Source organism: Dipodomys spectabilis, unplaced genomic scaffold (genome assembly GCF_019054845.1).
Source record: "Dipodomys spectabilis isolate Male_0828 unplaced genomic scaffold, ASM1905484v1 ptg000053l, whole genome shotgun sequence".
Taxonomy (NCBI): Eukaryota; Metazoa; Chordata; class Mammalia; order Rodentia; family Heteromyidae; genus Dipodomys; species Dipodomys spectabilis.
Genome location: NW_024870730.1, coordinates 13,978,723 through 14,006,232, shown reverse-complemented (window position 1 = coordinate 14,006,232; position 27,510 = coordinate 13,978,723). Strand labels below are relative to the sequence as shown.

At 38.2% G+C, this 27,510-nt stretch overlaps 1 protein-coding gene across 1 annotated transcript; it reads left to right on the top strand.

Annotated features, from left to right (window-relative positions):
• Positions 1-7,922: 7,922 nt before the first annotated feature.
• On the top strand, positions 7,923-27,258 carry Spaca1 (sperm acrosome associated 1). The gene is made up of 7 exons (XM_042679613.1): positions 7,923-8,191; positions 14,589-14,645; positions 18,063-18,164; positions 19,352-19,458; positions 20,328-20,463; positions 26,360-26,480; positions 27,040-27,258. Exons 1-7 carry the CDS (start codon positions 7,951-7,953, stop codon positions 27,194-27,196), a joined length of 921 nt encoding a protein of 306 aa, XP_042535547.1. The 5' UTR covers positions 7,923-7,950; the 3' UTR covers positions 27,197-27,258.
• Positions 27,259-27,510: the final 252 nt, after the last annotated feature.

The window sequence follows — 27,510 nt, the reverse complement described above, 5'->3', positions numbered from 1 at the left end:
CGTGTTCATGCTCCAGTATGGACACACACACACACACACACACACATCACATCACATCACATCACATAGAGGAATTAGAAGGAAAGCTGTAAGAAATATGGAGACTTACGGGAAAACTTTAAATTCAGAAATCAAAACAACCAGCTGGGCACCTGTGGCTCACACCTATAATCCTATTCAGGAGGTTGAGATCTGAGGACTATGATTCTAAGCCAGCCTGGGAAGAAAAGTCCCTGTGAGATTCTTATCCCCAATAAACTACTCAAAAAAACCCCACCCAAACAAACAACCTGAAGTGTGCTCTGGCTCAAGTGGTAGAGCATTAGCCTTGAACACAAAGAGGGTCAGGGAAAACACCCAGGCCCTGAGTTCAAACTCCAGGACCAGCACAAAAAAAGAAAGAAAGAAAGAAAGAAAGAAAGAAAGAAAGAAAGAAAGAAAGAAAGAAAGAAAGAAAGAAAGAAAGGAAGGAAGGAAGGAAGGAAGGAAGGAAGGAAGGAAGGAAGGAAAGAAAGAGAGAGGGAGAGAGCGAGGGAGGAAGGGAGGAAGGAAGGAAGGAAGGAAAGAAGGAAGGAAAGAAGGAAGAAAGAAGGAAAGAGAAAGAAAGAAAGAGAAAGAAAGAAAGAAGAAAGAAAGAAAGAAAGAAAGAAAGAAAGAAAGAAAGAAAGAAAGAAAGAAAGAAAGAAAGAAAGAAAGAAAGAAAAGAAAGAAAGAAATCAGCTTAGGCTACCACCTGGAAGTGGATGTTTACTAAACAGGGTGAAGGCACATTTCTTTGGGGAGAATTAGAAGACAGGTTGGGTTTGACATGGGTATGAGCAGAGCAGTCCTGAGACCAGCCGGTGATATTATCCTTGCTCCTCAGTGACCAAGGAAAATGTATTTGTTCTTTCCATAGACTCAAAAGTAGAAGAACCAAAATGTAGAGAAGAAACCCCATGCCTGCATAAATCTTAGAATTCTGTTTTCTGTATTCATCTGAGCACATGTAGCTGAGTGAAGCTGGGTACCTCTAGCCTGAATAAAACCATTCAGAGAGTGCCTTCAATCTAAGAAAATGCACCTTACCTACTTGAAAGTCCTCTCTGCCTTCCATGAGGACTTACTTACAATGGGATACACATTTCCATCACAAAATGTGGAGTTCATTTTTGTAGAAAGTTCTGATGGCTTTTTCAATGCTTCCTACTGAAACAGAGTGAACATCTTTTATGCACTACTTTACTCATAATACAATGTACAGTCTCACTGCCTTAAGTCCTTTAGCAAGGGTAACCTTTGTGGGCAGCTGCATTAAATGAGGGAATAAGATGCAGGAGAGGCTTGGGCTGCAATAAGAGCAGGAAGCCACAGGATTAATATGATGTATTATGACTATCTGAAACCACTCTAATTCAGGAAACCCCAGGAGGGGCTTCTTACAGTTTTTACCACAAAATTCCTTCATGTTGTAGCCAGGTACTTTTAAGGGATAGGCAAAGAATTAGGGTACAACAGGAAGAAAGAGTGTCAAAACAAACAGAAGAGATAGAAACGCTGCTCCTGATATCTTGCGCCAGAAAACTTTTGTTCCCCCTAAAGGCTGGATATGTCTCAAGGTGGGTTGAAAGCCTTTTCACACTTGTTAACCAATTCAGGCCTCCCAAACCAATGTGTCTCCCAGACAACTGTTGTTCTAAGTACCACATAGAGTTTGTATTGCTATAACAGTACTTAGAACATTATACTAGCTGGATGCACATATGTATATTTCATGTGCTTTCATGAAGCAGTGGTTTTTATCTTCTCATTGGTTTGTGTGTGGTCATTTCAAGCTGCCCAATGGATATTTCCAATTGACTCATCTGTTTTCTTTATTTTAATGGGGATCTGTTATTTAGGCCTTGATTCTCTTGTATTTATACCACAGAAACTTCACATTGGTCTTCTTTTTTTCCCCCTATGCCAGTTTTTAATTCCACAAAAACAATGCCAACATAAATCTATACTCATAGAACTGAATATACCTTGAAGTTTTAACAGTGGACAAAATCAAATTAAATATCCGAATTATAACACAAGTATTAAACTCATAAGGCAATTTAATTCCTTTATGGAGATACTGCAGCTTGCCTTTTCCTGGAGGCAAATTGTCTCCTAGCTCTTCATCAGCAAAATCATCCTCATCGCTTCTCCTGGCAGCAGTTTTTGGTCTTTCTATTGGTGAGCCAAGGGGATCCATGTAGCAAGCATCTGCTGCCTTGTTTCTGTACTTTCTTAAGGTTCATTTGTCCCAGGTAAAATTCAGAGTTTGGCACTTAAGTCATTCACCTTGACTACTGGCACTACTGTTCTGCCCACCATCACTGCCAGCACTCTCCCCTCTCCATTGCCCACACTTGATGTGAAGTTCCCTTATTTCTTTTATTTCTCTCTTTAAAAAAAAATTCAAAACATTTGAGTTTAGGGGGCATATTCTTCAACTCTTTTTTTGGAGGGGGTCCGGTCGTGGGGCCTGAACTCTGGGCTTGGGCGCTGTCCCTCAGCTCTTCAGCTCAAGGCTACCACTGTAACACTTGAGCCCCAGTGCCACTTCCGGCTTTTTTTCTTTTTGCTTATATAGTGCTGAGGAATCGAACCCAGGGCCTCAGGCATACAAGGCAAGCACTCTACCACTGAGCCACCTTCCCAGCCCTCTTCAATTCTTTTAACCCAGTATTTGCAGAGATAAAGCAAGAAATGCAAACCCTTATCATCTTTATAAGTATCTAATGTTTTCTGGTAGTTACCATTTCTTCTAAAGCAATTAGTGACAATCAGCTGCCATTTCACTTGTGTGGGCTCTTTCCAAGTACTGAATAGCTTTTTCACAAAACTGACCATCAGTGTAATAAGCTCCAAGCCACTCAATGACTACAATATTGGAATGGAAGTACCTGTATGACTCGGTAATATTGGGGTGTTTTGGACTTGTCGCCTTCACTATCATACAATTCTTCCAGCTTAACTAGAACTTAAGAATCTATTGGAACAACACTGATCAGCTGCATCAGCCATCTAATAGCTTGATTTGGATCTTCCGTTAATCATATACATTTTCTTTTTGGTAAAGAACTTGGGAGTCTTCCTTTGCAGAGTATAGAGTCCTCTAGGGTAGGTGGAGTGGAATGAGATGAAAGGAATGGTCTTCTTCCTTCAGACACCCCAAGTGAGCTCAAACAAGATGGATTCAGCAAAGGCAAAGTCAAATCAGGTAGGATGGGTGGAGAAGGGAAGAAGCATCCTCAGAAATGAGACTGTTCTCCTGCCTTGTAGAAACTGGAGCTGGAGCAGAGATGTTCGGTGGAGGGAGGGTGAAGTGAGCAGAGGGACAGAAGAGGTAAATTAGAGCTGCAAGTCTGAGACTGACAAAGGGATTCCTAGTTTTGGCAAACACAAATCAGAATAGAGTAGACCCCACTTGATACTCTGGTTCCCAACTTTACTTTTTATTTATTTGTGCCTCCATCTTGAGAATGTATAACTTGCTTAAGAACAGATAGGCTTTTCCTTATATAGAACACAATTTGTTATGCCAGGAACACAATAATTTACAGGTATTTTGTATTGTTGCTATATCAATATAATTTTAAGAGGCTTATTCAGAATCATGTTTTAGTTCCTTATTGAGACCCATTTAAATTTCCTTTGGAGTTGTTATTTATTTATAAAATCATTACTGTTTCCTTGAGTTAAATTATATACTTTATGGTTTATGGGATTTATGCACAAAAGGGATACTATCTTCAGAAAGAGAGATGCTAAAGTTGACTTTGAAATACTCAATAATTCATGACTTTTAGTTATTTGTTCCTCTATATTCACTAAAGAAAAATGTTCATTATTTCATTTGGTCATGAAACAAAGGCCTTTTTGGTACTAGGGATTGAACTCAGGGTCTGGTGCTCTTGTTTGTTCAAGGTTGATCACTTGAGTCACAACTTCCCTTCCAGTTTTTTTGATGGTTAATTGGAGATACAAATCTCATGGACTTTCCAGCCCAAGCTGGCTTCTAACCACAACCCTGAGATCTTAGCTTCTTGGGTAACTAAGATTACAGGCCAGAGCCACCAGCACCTGGCAAAACAAAGGTCCTTATTATTTAAAACTTTTCCCATCTTAATGTTTCAAATAATATGGTTAAGATATATTATTTTACTTCATAGAAAACATTCTTATAGACTCCTTACCAATACTAATTCCAGCTTTAATATTGACCATATTTAGGAGTCTTTATTATTTTAACACTAGAAGCCTTTGGGAAAAATATTCACATAAAATTTCTATATTTTCATTTATTTATTTATTTATTGGCAGTACTGGTTGAAGGATTGACACCCACCGTATTATCCCTGGCATGTACAGAAGCCATGCAAAACCCCAGGTATGCCTGGACATGCTTGACATGTGAGCTGGGAAATCCACCTAAGCCTGGCTATAAACATTCCATTGTGGGCCCAACTGAAAGCCCTGACCTTCCTAGACCTAATGTCATTTCACTAGCCTCTGCCTCATTGCTCAGATCCCATATAAGTCCAACCCCAAATCCACCCCCTCGCACAACCTCCATATCTGTGGGACGTTCTGTGGCTCTCTCTGGCAATAGTCTTAGTCTGTGGAGAATAGAGTCCTGTCTATTCCTTTTCCATTTTCCTCCATTTTCCTAACACTGGGGATGAACTCAGGACCTAATACTTGCTAGGTAAGTGCTGTACCACTTGAACCACACTCTCAGCCCTTTTGGTAATCAACTTTTGTTACAAACAAGTGGTTCTGGAAGCTCAGCCTTTCCTGTTCACCTGTTAGTCAGCTAAGACTGAATATAAAAAGTTTCTAAAAGCCACAGTTTATAGCTCTAGTTCATCTTGTAATGTGTACTTTGTCATACCACCTGTCATATGATTTAAATACTGAAATTCAAAGTATCACATCCTATAAGTTTTTTTTAAAAAACAGTACGTTACTACATTATTAAAAACAGTAGATGAGTTGGACACCAGTGGCTGAGTACCTGTAATCCTAGCTACTCAGGATGCTGAGATCTAAAAATCTGGGTTTGAAGGCAATCTGGCCAAGAAAGTCCATGAGACTCTTATCTCCAATTAATCACAAGAAAGAAAGAAAGAAAGAAAGAAAGAGAGAGAGAGAGAGAAAGAGAGAGAGAAAGGAAAAGAGAAAGAAAGAAGGAAAGAAAGAGGGAAAAAAGGAAGGAAGGAAGGAAAGAAGGAAGGATGGAAGGAAAGAAGGAAGGAAACGAAAGAAAAGAAAAGAAAAGCACTTGTGGCTCAAGTGGTTGAGAGCTAGCTTTAAGCAGAAAAAGCTAAGGAACCATGAAGTTCAAGTCCCATATTAGCATGCACAGCATGATCTCTCTCTCTCTTTCTCTCTCTCTCTCTCTCTCTCTCTCACACACACACACACACACACAATTAAATCAAGCTTGAATAGAGAAAAATTTACCAGCCTGAATTTGTTTTTAGTGCTCAAACTCCTAATTACCCCCTGAAACAAATCTTCATTGGTCACTTTGAATTATAAGGATCACTAAACACTGACTGGGCCCTCAGATCTGGTTGTGAAATTCAGCTTTGCAAATAATTTGCTAGATGATCTTGGGCTTGTTGCTTAATCTTTCTAATTCTTAATCACTTTGTTCCCAATGAAGGGCTTGGAATACTTAGTTGATTTCTGTTTCTTTCTGACTCAAAAAGTCTATGCTTCAGGCCGGGCGCCGGTGGCTCACGCCTGTAATCCTAGCTACTCAGGAGGCTGAGATCTGAGGGTCGCGGTTCAAAGCCAGCCCGGGCAGGAGAGACTGGAGACTCCTATCTCCAATAAACCACCAGAAAACCGAAAGTGGTGCTGTAGCTCAAGTGGTAGAGCACTCGCCTTGAGCTGAAGAGCTGAGGGACAGCGCCCAGGCCCAGAGTTCAAGCCCCACAACTGACCAAAAAAAAAAAAAAAAGTCTATGCTTCTAATCCTAAAGAAGAAATCTGACTTAATTAGATAATTGCAAGTGAAGAGCTTAGTTGAATTTTATTTTCTATTGTTTCTAGTGGAAATGCTAAGAGGTTAAAGTATTCTTGCTTATTATCAGATTTAATCTTAGTAAAAGATACAACTCTTCTTAGGTAAAAGAATAGATTCTTAAATTAATGTATGGACTAAATCAACGTGTGGGTTAGTGGTGTGGTGCATTTGCCACAATAACCTCATGGTGTTTCATTTATTAACATTCTTGATGATGACTTAAGGAAGATTTATTTTTTCAAATCAAAGTTGTGAGAGATAGTTCTCTCTCCTAAGATCAAGATATGTATGTTAAGACCATAGAATCAAGCAAGATTTAGAAGCATCTCTCCATAAAGGGGGAAAAATAAAGGCCAAGTGTAAGATGATAGAAATTAACAGGAATTAAATTCTATGGAATACAATATTCCAATTAAGAATTTCTAATGCCAATTCTAATGAACCAGTTTCACCATATACACCTCTAAGGATGTATTCTGTCACCTCTACTTTAGTATTTATACTTTTTTCTGTGTTTCATACTGGTACCTAAAACATCCTGTAAACCAACATGCAACTGGAACAAATTAGCCTTAAAATGTTTTCATCTTCCCTTCTCTTTTTGTTTCCTTCCAAACCCTCCAGAGTAGCTCAATCAAGCCACTGACCATGCTGCATAAAAGTGTCACTCTCGAACATCTAACTTACAGTTTAAGAAAAGGAATTTCAAGAAGCTAAAGCATGTATTTTAGAGGATGAGATCAAAGGAAAGGGAGGGGTTAGACAAATGGAGAGAGGAGGTTAGTCATAATATTCAATGTACCTGTGTGAAAATGGAATCAGGCAGCTTGAGGAGATGTGTGGGGTTGGGAGAGATGTTGGAGAATGAGGGAAAGGGTAACAATGATAAAGATGCATTGTACTCACAAACTGACATGTTGAATTGAAACCTCTTTCTATAACTACTTAAAAATAATAAAATATTATTTAAAAATAAATAGAACGTGCTTGAGCTCCATTCACAGTAGCGCTCAGACCAAAGAAAGCGCATGCTCCCCTGGCATCCTCTGCAGACCAAGCCTCATCAGCTGTTATGAATCCAATCTGAGACATCCAACTTAAAATAAGGCTATGACAAATCCTACTTGATATATGCCAAGTTGGAGATTTGGGATGGAGAAATTTAAAACCAAGTCACATGAAGAATGCTTCAGGATCTAAGAAGTTTAGTTTGGCAAGCGCATATGAAGCACGAAAAAGAACTCAGAAAAAAATCCTGCAAGACATTTGAGGAAGTTGGCGGGCTGGTAGATGAACCCAGGCAATGCAAGCAGGCAATGCATGCAGGCAATGCAAGCAGCTAGCAGTTGAACCAACACAGAGTGACCTGAGTTCCAGACCACACCCAGGACTGTGAACTTACATTTGACCAGAGGCTATGGTGGAAAAGATGGCCCTGCCTCAGTCGGGGGGCCTGATTTAGGTGTCTTCGGCCCAGCCCCCTACAGCGCTCCATTGCCCATTGGCACTTGACTGGTCTTCAAGCTCCCTAGGCCCTGTTCCCAGCATGCTTGGCTCCAGCCTGGCTCTGCCCTGAAAGCTACAGGAACCACGCCCTCCACCGCTCTGCCCCGCCCTGCGAGCGCTCTAGGCCAAGCTCCACGCCCACTTGCCCCGCCCCGAACACCAGAAGCCACGCCCATAACTCTACGCCCCGCCCCGTGGCGCCGTGGCCCCTCCCTCGCTGCGTTCCAGCCGCGGAGCCTCGGCTGGCCTACTGCGCTGACGAACCATGACGCCTGAATGGTTGCCTGGGCGCGGGGCGGGAGTTCGGAGTCGGTGGAGTGGCGGCTCTCTTCCTCTCACCTCTCCTGGGGACCTGGGGCTGTGACTGAGCATTGGCGGCCGTAGGGCCGAGAACCATGAGCGCTGGGAGCGCGGGCTGCTCGGCGGGACTACTGCTGGCCGTCGGCTGGCTGCTCCTGGCGGGCCTCCAGTCCTCGTGTGGGACCAACGTCACCGCTGCCATCCAGGATCCCGGTTTGGGCCCCGACGGCCAGGCGGAGGCCGACGGCGAGGGCGAGGGCGAGGGCGAGGGCGAGGAGGAGGAGGACAGCGACACCGAGGTGGCCGAGGAGGTCCCGGTTGAGGCCGCGGAGGACGGTGAGGGCAGGAGGCTGCCTGGGTTGGAGGAGGCCTCTGTGGAGGCCCCGGGCCTGCCCTTGGTTCGGACAGTGAGGATCAGCCGCCACACGGGCAGCAGAGCTGGCTTGCACACATCAGCCCCCAGCCGACCCATTTCGTGCATGCCTAGCACCCTGAAGGAGGGAGGTGCTGATTGCTCAAGGCTGCAGTGGCGTAAACAAATAAGCACACTGTAAACCAACTGCTACGGACATACTGTGTGCTTTGTTGCTTTGGAGAAAGTTACACAGTTTGAAGGCATTGGAAGTAGCTTCCCTGGAGAGGGAATCACTTTGATTCTGGTGGCATGCATTTATTCTCATCCCAGGGTAGAAGAATTTTTGTTTTTGTTTCAAGTTCTGAATTACTTGAAATCCTCTTCCTTTCCACATTTGCCCTTGGGAAAGGAGTTAAACAGAAAGCTGAATTCCCCTCACTATGGCGCATCTAGAAAGACCAGTATCTTTACCACCTCCCAGTTCTATGACAGCTTGGTAGAGCCTCTACAGTTCAGCAACTTATATATTTAAATTCCGACAAAGGAACAGTGGTAATAGAAAATACCTCTGGAGTGATCCACTCCATGGGCATTGTTAGATGATAATGGTTAACATTAGGGACATACGGGGAGAATGAGCCTGTGCTGGTACATAAATTTGCTTGGTACTGCTGGCTCATTAAGCAATAAACTTGGCAAGCTAGTCTACAAGTTATATTGATTAGTAACTCACATGCTGGTAGGTAAAATGTCAGTTACAGGCTTGCAGCCCTTGGAAGGAGGTTGATTCCCTTCCTCCATAAATGACCCAGCAGAGATTTCTTAATCTCCTTGATGTTCTTGTGCCCCTCAGTCTGTACATTGAGAGTGGGTGCTGTGACAGTCAGCTTTTCTTTTCTTTCCTGATGACCCCCAGAGTATCAGAAAGAAATTAGCTATCTGAGGTTAATAGTGAGGTAGGTCCAGGTTTGTAGGGCCTTGATAACATTACAGACAGCTTGAAAAGGTCCTTCGCTTTGGAAATATGAGAAGAAGAAAATAGAATGACTGATATTTCCCTTTAGTCTGTAATGGAACAATTTTAGTATGAAACTGGTCAAGGGATACTTTTAGTTGTAAAATGCCATTTATTATTTAGGCTATACCCAGATAATGGAATGATAATGTCTTGACTTCAAGTTCAAATGTAGGTAAGTTACTTATTCTCTTCGTGTCTTCATGTCTACATTTGTGTATTGGAGAGAAGCTACTATACTCCTGGGATTTTTAAATGTGTGTTTTCTTGTGAGAAATACAGAACAGTAAACAATCAGAGGTCACATATCTGAATATTTCCAGAACCATGACTAAAACTTGCCAGCCCTTTTTAACCCTAGGCTAGTGCTCTACCACTTGAGCCACACAGCACCACTTCTGGTTTTCTGGTTGTTTATTGGAGATAAGAGTCTCACGATTTTTCCTGCCTGGGCTGGCTTTGAACCGCAGTCCTCAGATCTCAGACTCCTGAGTAGCTAGAATTACAGGCATGAGCCACTGGCGCCTGGCTTAAAAGACTTTTTATACAGATTAACATAGTAAAACCTCAAAAAATATATATCACCAAAGCTAGGAGATATATACCATAACTTAGCAAAGTAATTCAAATGCAACTCAATGCTTAGCTGTCAAGCCTGAACCTGGAATGTATTGGTTTTGTAAATATACTTCTGGATTTCAAATACATCTGTAGTACATCTGTAGTACATTATCATTACTTTGGTTCTTGTCACATTTGTATTATTAAAACAGTACTTTTGAAAACTGAGAAGACACTGTTGAAAAGAATGACATTTTTTGCTGTGTAATTGCAAAACATTTACATTTCCAGATTTATTAACACTGATCGGGATGATTAGTTGACTATGACACCCATTTTCTTTCTGTCACCTTTATATTCATACCTCCCATTGCTTACTAAGCTTGTTAAATATTGGTGCATAAACATAAGAAGGAATGCCATCCACATACTTTTAGCAAAACAATATGATCCAGGTTATTGTCACATTTCAGGATCAAATCCATCCACTTGAAAGGTGTCTATGAATCTATAATTTTCACCTTTAGAATGCAATATTCTCTCATCAATTCTTAAGTTAGGGAAAATTTAGCCAGGACATTCACTTAACATAGCATCATTTCTCACAAAGATTTTTTTTCTTATATTATCAATTTCACATTATCTCTATCACCCAAAGAGTTGCTATCTGCCTCTGTATTCATCTTTATTTTTTTGTTCTGAGACTGGGACTTAAACTTAGTATCTGATGCTTTCACTGATTGGCTGGCTCTCTACCACCTGAGCCACAACTCCAACCCTTGTGGTCATTTTCTAATTTGTTTTCATACTTGTGAAATTTTTTTTGTCAATTTTGTTTCTTTTTGCCATTATGTGGAAAAATGAAAGGTTCTGAAATCTCAACTTTATGCAGTGAAAACCAGACTAGGCTGTGAAGAAGGTGTCTGTAGGCATTTTCAAAATGCCTTAAAGGTAATATGAAGCATTAAGAAAAGACAGACTAATGTAATTGTCCTGGTTCATTTCATAATTACATCATTCTAGGCAATTCCAGTCATTCTCAATTTTATTATTTTAGGCTTTTTAAAACATAACTTGGAAAAATTGAGATTCAATCAAAAGCTAATTATGGATTATGAATAAATTGTTTCAAAATAAAAAAATCACATTCTGTTAGATTTACATCCTTATACTATTTTTACATCTTAAATAACTTTTAAAATGTGTTTTATAACTTTTGTATCAATATATCCTAAGATTTATAAATGCATAATTATAGTAGAGAATGACTTTTATTGAGTATTATTATATAAAAGTACAAAACTACATTTTCTTTCATTCTAATAAAGAATAGTCATTAAGTAAGCTTTCAAATAATCTCCAAAAAATGATCAAAGATCATCATTGCTCCCTGATGATAGGTATTAATACTTATACTATATTAATATATTATGTATTATGTAATACATTATGTATTAATAGTTACACAGATGCCAGTGGCTCATGCCCATAATCCTAGCTCTCAAGAGGCTGAGATCTGAGGATCACAGTTCAAAGCCAGGCAGGAAAGTCTTGTGCAACTCTTATCTCCAATTAATCTCACACACACACACAGACACAGACACACACATACACACACCAGAGCTATAAGTAGAGTTGTGGCTCAAGTGTTAGAGCATTAGTCTTGAGCAAAACAAAACAAAAACCCTCAGGGACAGTACCCACATCCTGAGTTCAAGCCTTAAGACTGGCACAAAATAAAAAAAGTTACAGTGTGGGGTCTGGGTCTAGAACTGAAGAGAACATTCCAGAATGTGGCTAGAACACAAAGAATGGGTTATCTCCTGCCTCATTGTGGACAAAGGCTTTTAACATATAGTTTAAAACTCATTGGAATTTTAGAAAATCCTCTAGTGAACACATTGTTGAGGCTCTATTCATTTTTGCAAATGTTCTTCAATAAATTAAGATAACACATACAGTATTTTTGGATAGTTCCCTTCTCAGCTCTCTATATGAGACTTTTTATTTCTCAATGCCTAAGGTTTACTTTTGTTAGTTTTACCCATTCTTTCATTCTTTGTTTTTTAGGTCCAGACTTTTATCTTGAAAGTTGTTTGGTAACTTTCCTGATTTTGCAGGACCCTAAATTAAGTAGCATGATATCAGGGTTCTTTTTTTTGGGGGGGGGGTCTGGTCATGGGGCCTGTACTCTGGGCCTGGGCGCTGTCCCTCAGCTCTTCAGCTCAAGGCTAACACTCTACCACTTGAGCCAGAGCGCCACTTCTGGCTTTTTTTTTTCTGCTCATGTGGTGCTAAGGAATTGAACCCAGGGCCTCATGCATGCAAGGCAAGAGCTCTACCACTGAGCCATCTTCCCAGCCCTCAGGGTTCTTTCTCAGGCCATTAATACAAAGCTGAGCAAGAGAGAACTTGTGACACACCAATCCTACCACATTGCTGTTAACCAGTTAATTAGCATCTGTGGATCTTACTCTTTATCCAGTTACACATCAAACTTTATTGACATTCATATCATATTTTTTCCTCTTTACTCATTCGGATTTAATGAGAAATATTGAGGATGAAATGTCACAGTGAAATCCAATTCTGTAGGGTTCCAATTTTAAAAAATCATTGAATGCCTTAATGGACACTCAGTGCATCAAAGAACAGTAAAGCTTGAAAAGAACTTCAGGGATTATATAATTCAATCACCTAGCTTTTTCTGGGAGGAAACTCAGATTAGGAGAAAGTTCCCAAAGTTACATAGGTAGTGAATAGTAGAGCTGATTGACAAATGGTTTTTGAAGAAGAGGTTATGATAAAACCGAATCCAACACTCAGTCTTTTATACATGTTTCCTTTGCTCAGAATTTAGCTTTTAACATCTGTCTTATAATATGTTACCTGTAAGTATTTAAACATTTCAAACATAAAAATATCAATTCAAGCTGGGTGGCTATGGCTCACACCTGTAATCCTAGCTACTACAGAGTCTGAGATTTGAGGATTGCGGTTCAAAGCCAGCCTAGGCAGGATAATCCGTGAGACTCTTAGCTCCAATTAACCACCAGAAAACCAAAAGTGGCACTGTGGCTCAAGTGGTAGAGTTCTAGCCTTGAGCTGAAGAGCTGAGGGACAGGGACCAGGCCCAGAGTTCAAGCCCCATGACTGACCAAAAAAAAAAAAAAAAAGTCAGTTCAAAAGTGGCACATCATGGTAGACTAAGCCAAGTATATTGACTGACTTGTATCAAGAGCCTACTGTGTATTCGTGGTACTGTATTTAGTGCTCGAAAATACAGAATCGTGTTTATGAAACTGCAGATTTGTAACAATTAAAATAGGAAAAAGTCTAAGTAACGTATGAAATTGAGAACTATAAAATGAATATGAATTTGGTAATTATTGTATCTTAAATATGTTATAACACTAAACAATTTGCAGAATACTTTCATCCTGTTAGGTTAATATGTAAACTCCATATATATATGCAAATATATGTGTATGTATATATTCTTTTTTTGTGCCTGTACTGGAGCTTGAAGTCAAGGCTATGATTACTCCCTTTCACTTAAGGCTAGTGTTCTACCACGTGAACCATACCTCTACTTCAAGCTTTGTGCTGTTAACTAGAGATCAGAATCTCTCAAATTTGTCTATTGGAGTTTACTTTGAACCTCAGTCCTCAGATCTCAGACTCCTGAGTTACTAGGATTACCAGCAAGAGCTACCAGTTCCTGGTTGTGTAATTCATAATATAGCAAATGAAATGAGTAGTTATTTCCAAATTTTACAAAGGGTTAACTAGGTCTGGCAAAGCTGAATTAATTTGTTCACACTCTTCACAACTAATTATTGGTAGAAGCTCTTTAGACTTTATTTAGATTTCACGTTTAGTATGTTTTTCCATGTAATTTGTTGCCCTGTGATAAGTCTTCTAAAAATTGTCTTCTGATTCCGAATTTTATACTTTTTCTAGTGAGCTTTCAGGACTAATCCAAATTATGAAGACTTAGTTATTTACAATAAATGATGGAATTCATGCCAAACTTCATTTAGAACTAAGAATATTTAGCTTTTCGAGTATATATTTCTAGATTATCCTACTAAAAAAAGTATTCAAATTCTCAGAAATATTTAAATTTATCATTTTCACCTTGAAAATAAGTAAAACATTCTATAACTTTTATAATTTTAATTTTATGTGTACCTATTACAAAGACTGCTTTTTTAATGGAATTTTGTGGTGTGTGTGTGTACGTGTGTATGTGCATGCACATGCGCATATGTGTGTGTGTATGTGGGTGTTAGGAAATTGAGACAAGAAAAAAAAGAGTTTCTAAAATGGAAAGGAATTTTTGTTTTTATCTGACTTATTTTAATGGTAAGAAAATTTGGCGAAGCTTTACTGAATAAGAAAACAAGCAGGCAAGAAGGTAAGCAGCAGACCGACAAGCAAAAAGGCAAAGGCACAACTCTTAACAGAGTGGGTACTCGTTTTTTCTGACTTTTAATAGGATTTTAACTCACCATGTATGAATTTATGAGGAAAATAAACTAAGTTATATACATTATTTAAATGCAAGCTTTCCTTGCAGGTTATTTCCTACCTTCATGAACTTTAAATATCTAGGCTGCTTTTGATTTCAATAATAACAGTGAATGTGGGAGGAACAGTATTTTTTACTTGTTTTGCTGGCTTAAGTAGAAAAAGGCATATCTACTATCCCTATGATAAATAGATCTTTTATCTCCAAGTAAGAGGTTTTCTCTTTGAAAAGTTTTCATATTACTGAATAATGTATCTTTACACTTTAGTTTCGAACAAGACAATAATCAAAGAAGTAGAATTCGGAATGTGCACAGTCACGTGTGGTAAGTAGCATAGAGCAGATGAATAACTCATCGTAAAGTTAGGGGAGGTACAAACAGATAATGTTTGTCATTTTCCTCCTTCTGTTCATCTCTCATTGTCTTGTATGTCTAATATCTGCAACTTACATATAACACTTGGTTGATTGCTTTAAAAGGTAAGATATTTTCAGTTCTTAACCCCTAAATTTTATTTTAAGCCAACTCCCTGTTATTTTTTGGCACTGTTTTTTTTAAGCTGTCTTCACTAAAGTAAAATTTTCTCTGTCTCACAGATGTTCAGAAAATGAGAGATTTTCCAATGCATCTCACAGATGTCTTCCCACATACTGTGTTGGCAAATCTATCAAGAAATATGCTTATTCGCAATAGCCCATTCCAAATTCTCAGTTTCTCCCATTTGTATGTCTCATGTCTTAGAGAAAAGAGCTGTTGGCTTTGTGGGGAAGATAATATTATAAAGAACATGGCTTACTTTGCTCGTTCAATGGCTAGAAATTGAACATAAACTCTCTCACATGGGGTTAGGGCTAAAAATATGTATGTTATAATAGACTAGAGCATCTCAGACTCAAATATATACCCTAAATGCCTGAAGGGTTTGTTAGAACAGATTGTAGGGCCTACCTGAGTTTCTGAATACTTGTATTGGGCCTAAGAATTTGCATTTTTAACAAGTTTACAATGAAGCTTAGATTTCTAGTTAGAGAACCATCCTTTGATAATCCCTGCCGTGCAGTATGGGTTGAAGAAGATAACAGATAATTTACAAATGAAATTAATTTTATCTTACCTTGAATCAGCCTTAGAATATCCCTGAAGATCTAGATCAGAATTTTTTAGTTGCAGTAACTGATATTATTGTTTATTATTTAAAAGCCTGCTGTAGATACTATTTATCACTTAAGTGATTTATAATTTATCACTTAACAAGTGATAAATAATATCTACAGTGACTACAAGTGACTTTTTCAGTTGTTTATAAAAGATATCTTTATCTTTGCTTACTGTGTATCTGGTATTGTATGTGCTGGAGATACAGTGAACAAAACAAACAGCTCTGCCATTAAATAAGAAACATAAGGGTTTTTTGGTTATTATTTTTTTGGGTAATGCCTCTAACCCTAGCTACCAAAGAGGCTGAGCTCCAGAGGTAGAGGATCATGATTCTTTCAGCCTAGGCCAAAAAAATCCTCAGGATCCTGTCTCTCACCCCACAAAAGCAGGGCTGGAGGAGTGGCTCAAGTAGTAGAGCACCAGCTGAAAAAAAAATGAAATAAGCATGAAGCCAAAAAAAAAAAAAAAGAGAGAAGTGATACACACACACACACAATTTTTTTTTTGTTGTTGTTGTTCCTATCCTGGGACTTGAACTCAGGACCTGGGCACTGTCCCTGAGCTTTTTCTTGTTCAAGGCTAGCACTCCACCACTAGAGCCACAGTTCTATTTCAGCTTTTTTGGTAGTTGATTGGAAATAAGAGTTTCATGGACTTCCTTGCCCTGGCTGTCTTAGAAACCACAATCCTCAGATCTCAGACTCCTGAAGGAGAAGCTAGGATTACAGGCATAAGCCATCAGCGCCTGGCAATTAATGTATATTTCAGCAATGTCACACAAACAATATTTAAAAGATATAGTATGTCAGATAAGTTCTAAGGAAAAAAAACATGATGTTATATATCTAAAATATTTCTAAACTTCTCAATTTGTATGTAGAAAAAAATGATGTAGTAAAAAATGCTAATTAACTCCTAAATGCTCATCAAAAGTTTTCTTTTATATCTATGTAAATTTTTGGGTGTCACTTGTAGAGTCTCACACCTACGCTCATCCTAATGAACAGCATTTGGCTAAATAAGCACATAAAGCACTTGCTTGGAAACTATGCCTTGCAGAATAAGGCTGTGCCACTTTCATAAGTTCAAGTGGAGCAATACTTTAACCATTCTTAGCCTTCTCTTATAATCAAATGACACATTTCCCCTCCTATCCTTCTATCTCCTTATTGCATGAGGAGTCTCCTTGGGGCTCAGAGTGTAGGCTGCAGAACACCTGCATCAGCATTGCTGAAGAACTTCTTAGAAAGGTGGCATTTTAGATTGTTCAAGACAGAGAACCCACCGTTCAGTAAGGTTTCCAGGTGATTTGAGTTTCTCATAGCTTTGAGAAGCACTGTTTTCTGTTTGTTACTTTAACTCAGTAGTGACTCAGTGTAGTCATCAACCTTTCTTTCCTCTGAGAATAGGTTTTATGATTAATGTCTTATAAAGAATGAAAAAGGAATCTGATAGACAAGAAACCAGGGTGCTTTCTTCCTGAGCCTGTGACTGAAGTCTTGTCAGTGGCTCATCCAGTATTTTGCCATTTCCCATAATTCTGGCAATGAAAGACAATTCATTGGAGCTTTAGAACTCAGTAAAGATCTGATTTCTCATTACCCAAGTGTGTGACAATTCTAAAGACTTATATTACTGGAAATGGAGATTTGGTTATTAATAGGTTATCCTGTCTATATTTAATACAGAGACTATGAATCTAAATATTAGAAAGCATCATTTATGGTAAAAGATGATATTGAAATTTCCTCCAGAAGCTCCACTCTCAACTCCAGAAAATTCCATGATCAGATAAGTTTGGGAAATCCTGTGTATTTCATCCATCTTATTTTATTGGCTATAGGAAGCACATCTTAAGTACTCTAAAAAGGAAAACTTATGCCAATTAACTTATTCTATACCACAATTATAATTGTATTCTATACCACAATTATAATTGTATTCTGATTTTAAAGATGTTGAAATGTAAGATTTTTTTGCACATTAAATCAATGAAAACATACATAACATATTAATTTATTAGCTTATTAAAAGTGTCCAAAACCTTCTGTAGAAAGAGGTCCCTTTAATTTTTTAAATATACCATTTTCAAATGTATGTATGATCCTGGAACCCTTTTTCTTAGGATAAAAACCATAGGAATTTTACTTGAGAAAATATTGTTTTATGAAATAGTTCACAATGAGAGGCCTAAGAAAATTCTAAATGCCATCATCCTGGATTTAGGAATTTGATTTCTGATCTTAAAAGTTTCAACAAGAAAAAAGAAAAGAAAAAGGAGATGAGAGGAAAAGAGAAATGGAGAAGAAAGAAAGGGAAAGATAAAGCCAGATTCTAGCGGCTCACACTGGTATTCTGGTTACTCAGGAAGCTGAGACCTGGAGGATTGTGGTTCAAAGCCAATTCAGGCAGAAAAGTCCACAGGACTCCATCTCCAGCTAGAATATCCAGGATAAAGATATGTGGCTCAAGTGGTAATGCCAGCTGGTACCAGGGGGGAAAAAGATAAGATGGACAGACCTGGATGGGCAGCTAAGACCCTCTGTAATTAGTTTCTTTTAACATGTGCCTTCTTTACCAAAGGTGTTGGTATTAGAGAAGTTATACTAACAAATGGATGCCCTGGAGGTGAATCCAAGTGTCTTGTTCGGGTAGAAGAATGCCGTGGACCAGTAGACTGTGGGTGTAAGTTGGACTCCCTATTGAAGATTGGACTGAGGGGACAAGTTTACTCTGGGAAAATATTCTCAACCTCTGATTGCCACTGAATACAAGGAGACAATTGATATTTTGAAAAAGATCCATCAGCCGGGTGCCGGTGGCTCACGCCTGTAATCCTAGCTACTCAGGAGGCTGAGATCAGAGGATCCTGGTTCAAAGCCAGCCCAGGCAGGAAAGTCCATGAGTCTTTTATTTCCAATAAGCCACTCCGAAAACAGGAAGTGGTGCATGCAGTGGTTCAAGTGGTCTTTCCTTGAGCTGAAGAGCTGAGGGACAGTGTCCAGACCCAGAGTTCAAGCCCCATGACCGACCAAAAAAAAGAAAAGGAACCATCAACATTTATTTAAATTCCCATTCATTTTTAGAGAGGCGAAGTTCTGGCAAACTTTCTACTTGCTTTATGTTTTTCAGTTATGTTAAAAGTGTCATGAACATATCCTTCATAATACACTGAAGTATTCAGGGTTCGTGGTTGAGTTTGTCCTGTAGTGAAACACTCTGGATGGTTTAGTCACTGTACTTTATTGGTGGATTGGTAAACCTTAAACTGGGAACTGTTTGTTCTGTATTAAATTATGTTAATTCTTTTTTTTTTTTTGTTGGTCATGGGGCCTGACCTCTGGGCCTGGGTGCTGTCCCCTCAGCTCTTCAGCTCAAGGCTAGCACTGTACCACTTGAGCCAAGCACCACTTTTGGCTTTTCTGTTTATGTGGTGCTGAGAAATCAAACCCAGGGCCTCATGCATGCAAGGCAAGCACTCTACCACTGAGCCACCTTCCCAGCCCTAAATGATGTTAATTCTGACATTGTAACATTTCTAATATGTTTTTCTAACCAGTCAAATGGGAATTACTAGCAAGTCACAAAGTTTATTGTAACAGATCACAAAGTCAAGTGCTTTTATTTCTGCTCTAAATGTATTCTGAATAAAAAATGGAGAGCAGTAGAGTCCCCTTAACTGGTTCTTTTGATGTTCTTTGTACCTGTTGCTTCTGATCTCCCCTACACTTACTCCCAACTCTAACATTTGGAGTAACTTCTAGCATAGAATTGATTCCTAAAAGTGAGGCTTTATAAAAGTACTATTTGTGTAAAGCGATTTTATGCACATTAGTATTTATGTTTTTAACTTTTCCTTTTTTTCTTTTCAGGGGGTAGACCAATTTCAGAAAGTCTTGAAAGTGCTAGACTGGCGTGTATTCATGTATCTCCTGTAAATCGTTTCAAATATGTGTGGAAACTTCTAAGGCCAGACCAAGTAAGTAATGGATGCATTTATAGTCCTCTGTTTTCTAGAGAGTGAAAAAAATTGCTTCACAGTTCTGTTGAACCCCAGACAACTCTTTTTTTAAATTAGTTTACATAAGTCACGGAAAAGGTTCATTATTAATTACGTACATGTTTACAATGTATTCTAATCAGTCTTGTTTCCCTTTCCCCTTCCAAATTTCAACAGATTTTACTGGTCTATTTTCATATATTCAAATCATTTACTTTGATTATATTCATCTTCTTTTATTCTCCTTGTTAGGTCAACCCCCCTCCACTTCTATTCACCCCTTAAAACTGCCTGTTCAGATAACTCTTTTAAAAAGCAGTTTGAAAAATGATATTAAAAGTTACACAATTTTATTTTTTATTGGAATTCAGAACTTTCATTATTTAGAAAGATTAAAACTTCCCATGTGTCTTAGGGTTAGTTATATACAGAACTTAAATATATCCATTTTATATGAAGGATTCTATTTTGGAAGCGAAGTTTTCATTGGTTTATGTAAGAGTTGTATAATAACAACAATAGTAATCATTAATTAAAAGCTTTTGAGGGTCTAGACCAAAGTCAAGTGCTACAGTCTCTTTTAATATACATAGCAACCCTGAAGCATTTTGCAGAATTACTCCATTTGATGGATAATTGAGAAGTAGATGGTAACTTGCCGGTGGTAAGGTGGTAAGGTTGGTATCTGAAGTCTAGATTGTCTGATTCCAAAGTCCACGAGCAGGTGCATAATTAATTGCATACTAGGCTAAGAGAATCAGTGGTACTTCTTATGCTAAGGGAATAAGTTGTCTCCTGATGTTAATGCAGTGAAGAGCATTGATACTTTGTTATTTTTTTTTAAATAGCAACCTGTTATACTTACAAATGATTCAGCAGTCCTAGAAGTAAAAAGAGATGTTCATCCTATGGCTTTCGAGTGTGAAACCCTGGAGAATGGTGAAATAATAGCAACAATTAAATTCACAGTCTATACAACAACTGGTAAGTGTCTGGCCAGCCTTGGTTTACCAGCTTCAAATTAGTAGCTCTGGGCTAGAACTAGTATAGGAATTTTTATTACTAATAAGTTCCCAGATGAAACTGATCATTTAAAGTCAGTCCTTGAACTTGAAATATATCCTAATATTTACTTCCACCATACTCAGTCAAAAATGGATATATAAAATTCTCAGGAATGTTTACAAGAATTTTGGTGTAGAAAAGTATAGTTAAGAAATGTGAAGTCAGCAATTTTCTTTAAGAAGTTTTAAAGATACTTTCTGATATAGTAATAGTTTTTGATGTATATTACAAGATGTAAATCTTGTCCTGAACATAATTTTACATATTATAGATTATGTTCCCTGATGAGATCAATCTGTGTGTCCATCCTTGCATTTAATCCATGACGTCTTCTACATTCAAATAATTACTTCCTTTAGTTTAGATGTTCTTAACTGTTTTTAGTATTGTCATCTTTGTTGTAGGGTATTTGGCTACAAGTCTTTTGAGAATCCAACCACCCTATGGAGGCTTCTCCAGAAAATTTGTCACATATATAAGCATGGCAAAAATGATGCACATGCTGGCACTAGGGCTTGATGGGGCCTAGGTACTGTCCCTGAGCTTTTTTGCTCAAGGCTAACAGTCTATCACTTGAGCCACAGCTCCATTTCTGGCAGTTTTGGTGGTTAGTTGGAGGTAAGTTTCACAAACTTTCTTGCCCAGTTGGCTTTGAATTATGGTCCTCAAATCTCAGCCTCTTGAATAGCTACATGGCATGAGCCACTGGCACTTTACACACACACACACACACACACACACACACACACACACACACACACACACACACACATATACACACGGATATTTGAAGGTACTGGGGATTGAGTTTAGGGCCTCATACTTGAAGACCTTTATTTCTTGATTATTTTCCAGGTAGTATTCGGCTTTATGCCTGCATTCCTTGGGTTGATAGGTACATACTACAGTGTCCAGACACTGGTTGAGATGGAATCTTGCTAAGTTTTATGACTAGGCTGACTTCAAACCTTGATCTTCAGCCTCTCAAGTAGCTAGGATTACAGGATTGAGCCACAATGTGTTATTGAGGCCACCTGTTAAGAATGATACCTAATTTTAAGGATTTCTTGAAGTTATTTCTGAACTCCACATAAAGATCTTCTGCTATTGTCTAGCAATAGCATATCACCACCTAATAGCCTTAATTAAAAGGAAATCAGAATTAATTATTTGGGGAGACTAAAACAAACAAAAAACAACTAAGTGAAGCATGACTCAAGCCTGTAATTCCAATTAATTTTCGAGGTAGATATGGGGGATGATTGTTTGAAGCTAGTCTAAGCCTAAAAATTCACAAGACTCGATCTCAACCAATGTCTGTGTATGGTGGTGGGCACCTTTAATCCCTAAAGGCACAGGGAAACATAAGTAGGAAGCCCAGGCTAGCCTGGCCATATCTTATTTTGAAAAATAGCTAAGGCAAAAAGAAGGTGGAGACTCTTCAAATGGTAGAATACCTGCCTAACAAGCTCAAGGCCCTGGATTCAATCCCCAATACCACCAACAAACAAATAAACAAAAAACTACTTACTATTGAAACTTTGTGAGTAGCTTTAGTGAGCAGCTTAAAAAAAAAAACAACAAAAACAACATCTTTTAACAACAAAAACAGCATCTTTATGAGTCAAGCTAATGACTACTCTGACTGCTGACATATCTGTTGTTATAAAAAAAAGATTAGTAGAGCCAGGCACTGGTAATTCATGCCTGTAATCCTAGCTACTCAGGAGGCTGAGATCTGAGAATCGTGGTTCAAAGCCAGCCCGAGCAGGAAAGTCTGTGAAACTCTTCTCTCCAATAAACCACCAGAAAACCGGAAGTGGCGCTGGTAGAGAACTAGCCTTGAGCTGAAGAGCTGAGTGACAGCGCTCAGGCCCAGAGTTCAAGCCCCACGACCGACAAAAACAAAAAACAAAAAAAACGATTAGTAGTAGCTGGGACTGGTGGCTCATGCCTGTAATGCTAGCTACTCAGGAGGTTGAGATCTGAGGATTGCAGTTCGAAGCCAGTTTGGGCAGAAAAGTCCCTGTGAGACTCTTATCTCCATTAACTACCAGAAAACCTGAAGTGGAACTGTGATTCAAAGTGACAGAGTGCTAGCCTTGAGCAAAAAGAGTCTCAGGGACAGTGCCCAGACCCTGAGTTCAAGCCCCACAACTGACAAGAAAAAGAAAAAAGAAAACAAAGATTAGTAGTAAAAAAGGTAAGAAGGGTAAAAGATGAGCAGAACATTATCATATGTAAAAAATATCTCAGTCTGCCCTAGTGTATGATATTAAATGTGCATGTATTATTCTTGGACTTTGTCCCCTCAGCCTGGTCCCTAGTGTGATGGTTCAGTCATCTTGTGATTAGAAAGGGATATATTAGAAAGGGGTTGGGTTTGCTGGTGTGTAAGTTAGAGGCTGGAAACCAGAGCCTCAATGCTCATTGTTTATTGAGAAAGCAGCCCAGGACTGGACTTAGTACATGCATTAGTTAAGAGATAAAATGTTTTCAGAATGCTCTTGTATCTATTATCTATTTGTTTAAAAAATTATTATTGGGCTGGGCTCATGCCTGTAGCTACTCAGGAGGCTAAGATCTGAGAATCACAGTTCAAAACCAGCCTGTGTAGGGAAGTCCGTGAGACTCTTATCTCCAAAAATCCAGAAGTAGAGCTGAGGATCAAGTGTAGAGCAGTAGCCTTGAGAAAAAAAGGCTCAGAGACAGTGCATAGGCCTGGAGTTCAAATCCCAGGATCAAAACCAAACCAAACAAAAAAGATAATTGGAGTACCACTATAATAGACTTTTTGGCTATAATTTAGTACCTTTACTATGCTCTTCCTCCTCTCCTTCCCAAAGATACTTGAAAATCCTAAGCTCCCAGTACTCAAAAAAATGGATGTTTTTGAAAGCAGAGTCATGGTAGATGTAATTACTTATGATGAAATCATACTAAAGTGGGATGGGTCTTAATCCAATAGGGCAGCTATCCTTCTAAGAAGAGGGAAATTTGGAAGAGGTGGAGGTAAGTGACTGCACAAAGAGGAAAGAAGGCCATGTGAAAGCCTAGGGGCAGGAAAGACACAGGCGCATGAAAGGAGAGGCAGAAGTTGGAATTATGTACTACATACCAAAGGGCATGTGGGGCTCCAAGAAATGGAAGGGGTGACAAGGATCCTCTGCTATAATCTTCAGAAAGGGAACATGGTTTAACCAACAATTTTTCCCTACTTCTAATTTCTAGAACTATGAAATAATAAATCTCTGCTGTTTCACCCAGTTTATAGAACCTTGTTATGGTAGCCCTGGGAAGCTAATATATACATAAGCTTTGTTAATCTAAAAAGGAAGGGTATTGAAATTCAGCCTATTTTTCTTTAGAAAATTTCAATAAGAAATCCAATCTCTTTTTCTTAGATATGAAAATGGTCTTTGTGACCCTATTGACTATTGTTATGGTGGACTAAAATCTTTATTCCCTTCGTTCTCCAACCTTTGCAGGGCAGTGAATAAGTACAAATCAATTTTTCCTTTCTCTTCAGGTTTTAGTTCTAAAAATGTCTTGTATTTAGTCACTTCTCTAAATCTAAAATAATTTTAAAATAAAAAGATTGAAAAAAATCTGTCAGAATATAAATATTTTGGTGTAATTTCTGTTATACTTGGATCCAGCTAATAAAATTATTAGATTGAGTTTATAGTTCTAAAATTGCTAAGGTGAATGGAGAGAGAATCCATATTTAGAGGGGGGGAAATGTAGAGACATAAGCTGTTGAGATTCGTTCACACAGGAGACCACTTCTGATAAGAGGTACTTACCAGTTTGAATACAGTCAAAATAGCATCCACAAATCATTAAGCCTCTTGGACCTTGCTTTACTAACCTATATAATATGATATGGTCCTTTATTGTATGATTATCTTTATGAGTCTAGAATTTGATGACCAAAAGAGCTAAGAGAAAGTTATGTAATTCACAAAACAATTAGTACTTGTTATCTTTCCACTATCTATAGTGTACCCAATCAGTCACACATGCATATTATAGATAGCTTTCTTTCTTTAATAGACTTATTAGTAAACAGAGCAGAAAGAGCTAGGACAGAAATGATTGAGTAGAAATATATGAAGGTTTATATGGAAAACAATGAGCATCTAACCTATCTTCTATCCTATACAAAACTTAGAAATGTATCCTAATCTTAAGTGTAAAAGTTAAACTCAAAGCTTTAGAAAGAAGCAATAGACAATCTACATGATTCATCGTAGGCAAAAATTTCTTAGACAAAATTCAAAACAATCACCATAAAAGGAAATATTGAATGAATTAGACTTCAACAAAATTAAAGTCAATCATTTGGAAAATAAATAAGACAAAATATGGGAGACATTTGTAAGACACATAGCCAGAACTATCAGTTTGAGAAAGATCTCACAGATTCTTAGAAAACTAAGTAATACCACCCTGTGACCCTAAATTTCACTCTTAAGTATTTATCCAAGAGTGAAAATGAATGTTTACCAAATGACTTGAATGGGATTCTTCACAAGGTTTTATTACTAATAGCCTAGCCCACAATTGATATAGCCTAGGTATCCATTAGGGGTAAAAACAAACTGTAGAAATACTCTTCAGAGCAAAAATAAATCAAGATATCTATAGATTAATATAGACCTACAGATAGATCTGTCTGCCTATACAAACATCTATATATCCATATCTATCATATATTTATATCTATATCTGTATATAAATGCTATAGTTTCAGAGCTAGGTATATAACTCAATGCTAGAGTGCTTGCCTAATATGCCTAAAACACTGGCTTCTTTCAGCTCAGGAAAACAAACAAAACCACCCATATAGTTGCATATAACAGTACAGGTGAATCTCTTAACAAACAATGCTATGTAAAAGAGGAAGAGCCCATGCATGAAAGAGCACATCATGAGCAGGGTGCTGGAGCTCACTCCTATGATACTAGCTACTCAAGATGCTAAGATCTGAGGAGTGTGATTCGAAGCTAACCCGGGAAGAAAGGCATAAGACTCTTTCCTCCAATTAACCACCAAAAACCTGGAAATGAAGTTGTGGCTCAAGTGGTAAAGTGCTAAAAATCTTGAGTGAAAAACCTAAGGGAAAGCTTACAGGCTTTGAGTTCAAGACCCAGAACAGGCATGTGCACATGTACACACACCCACACACACCCACACACAATAAGATTGCATAGTGTATGTTTCCATTCATATGAAGTTTTGGAATAGGCTAGACTGATCTGTGATGGAAAAGAACACGAGTAGCTGTGCCTGGAAGGTAGGGTAAGTATTAAGGAGGAGGGGCTTTAGGGGAACTTTCTGGGGTATGGTAATAATCTGTCCTGACCTGAATTTGATTACATAGTGGGTTTGCATCTGCCAAAACAAAGTAAATGGCATTAAAGATCTTTGTACAATTCATTATGTAGAATTTTTACCTCAACAGGAAAAGAAAGAATATTGTAATATTATGCTCTAGCTAATGATATGCCTGATGATGAATTAGGGAAAACAAGGGGGAGTATGCAGATGTCTTCAGATGTAGAAATGCATGAAAATGTGAACCCATAAATTAGTGAGCTTCCAGAGAGCTGGATGGAGAAAGAATGGAATACTGATGGAACTATGTAGACAATGGTGATATAGTTGTCCATTGTCAAGTTCTGTCAATGGTTTTGCATGTTCAGGATACGTTGAACACAGAGTCCAAGTTAATTAATAATTTTTTTTTCTACCAGTTCTTCCTGTTTTGTTTCCAGTAAAAATAATCGTCAGGTGTGTGAATTTTCTTTAGAATTGCAGATGAGAAGATTAAGCCGACCAGACACTGATGCAGTGTTAGTTTTTGTGCTAACCATAGGAGTCATTATCTGTATATTTGTGATCTTTGTATTGATCTTCATTATTATAAATTGGTAAGTGAACAGCCGTGATGCTCTGTCCCCTCTGAGAGACATCTTTATGGCCTTCCTCATCTAGAGAATTACAAAACTCTGTCCAGGGTATCTCCTATGTGTATCTTAGAATTCACTTAACTCCCTTAATTTCTCCTGTGATTATCCTCTCTCCAGTGACCTCATCTCTTAGGAAGATACTTTTGAATTTCTTAAAAACAGTCTCATGACTTATTTCCATAGCCGACAGAGCTTTTAAATGCAATTTTATAGTTTTACAAGTCAATTAATAAAACCACCAGTTTTTGAATGCATATTTGTGTTGTCCAGTTGTGGTTCTCACAACTTTAAAATGTGGTTACTTCAGTAACCTCTCAATTCACATATCTGAACAAATGTATCCATACCAATAGTACACTCTGCTAAGTGTGAGAATTTCTCTACAAAGCAGATCTACAAACTAGATGAATGGTGAATAAAAAGTGCTCCTTTATGTAGAAGAGATTGGTAGAAATCTCATGTAGTTTTTTGTTTTCATTTCATATTATTGTTTTTTTTCCTCTTTTGCTTTTTCCGCCAGGGCGGCGGTGAAGGCTTTCTGGGGGGCGAAAGCCTCTACCACTGAGATACATTCTGACATGAGTTCTGTGAGATACAAAGATTCGACATCACTTGACCAATCACCTGCAGAACTACCTGTACATGAAGATGATGCCTTAAGTGAATGGAACGAATGATGTATGGATGATAGATGACAAAGCAAAAATATCAGAACATATCAGATTCACTATTATAAAAAACATAAACTGAAATACTTTTGATAATTAATGTTGAAATAAATTCACCACCGTCTGGAGTTAATGCATTGTGAGGAATAAAAATGTTTTAATCAGTGCAGCTTTGTACTGCAGTTATCAAAGACTGCTTGTAATTCTCAGCATTTACCATTTCAGATAATACTTTGGGGACCTTTCCCTAGAGGTACACACAAATATTACTAATGACTTGATTACTTTTAAGATCATTGCCTTTTAATTTGTAAATAAGAAAA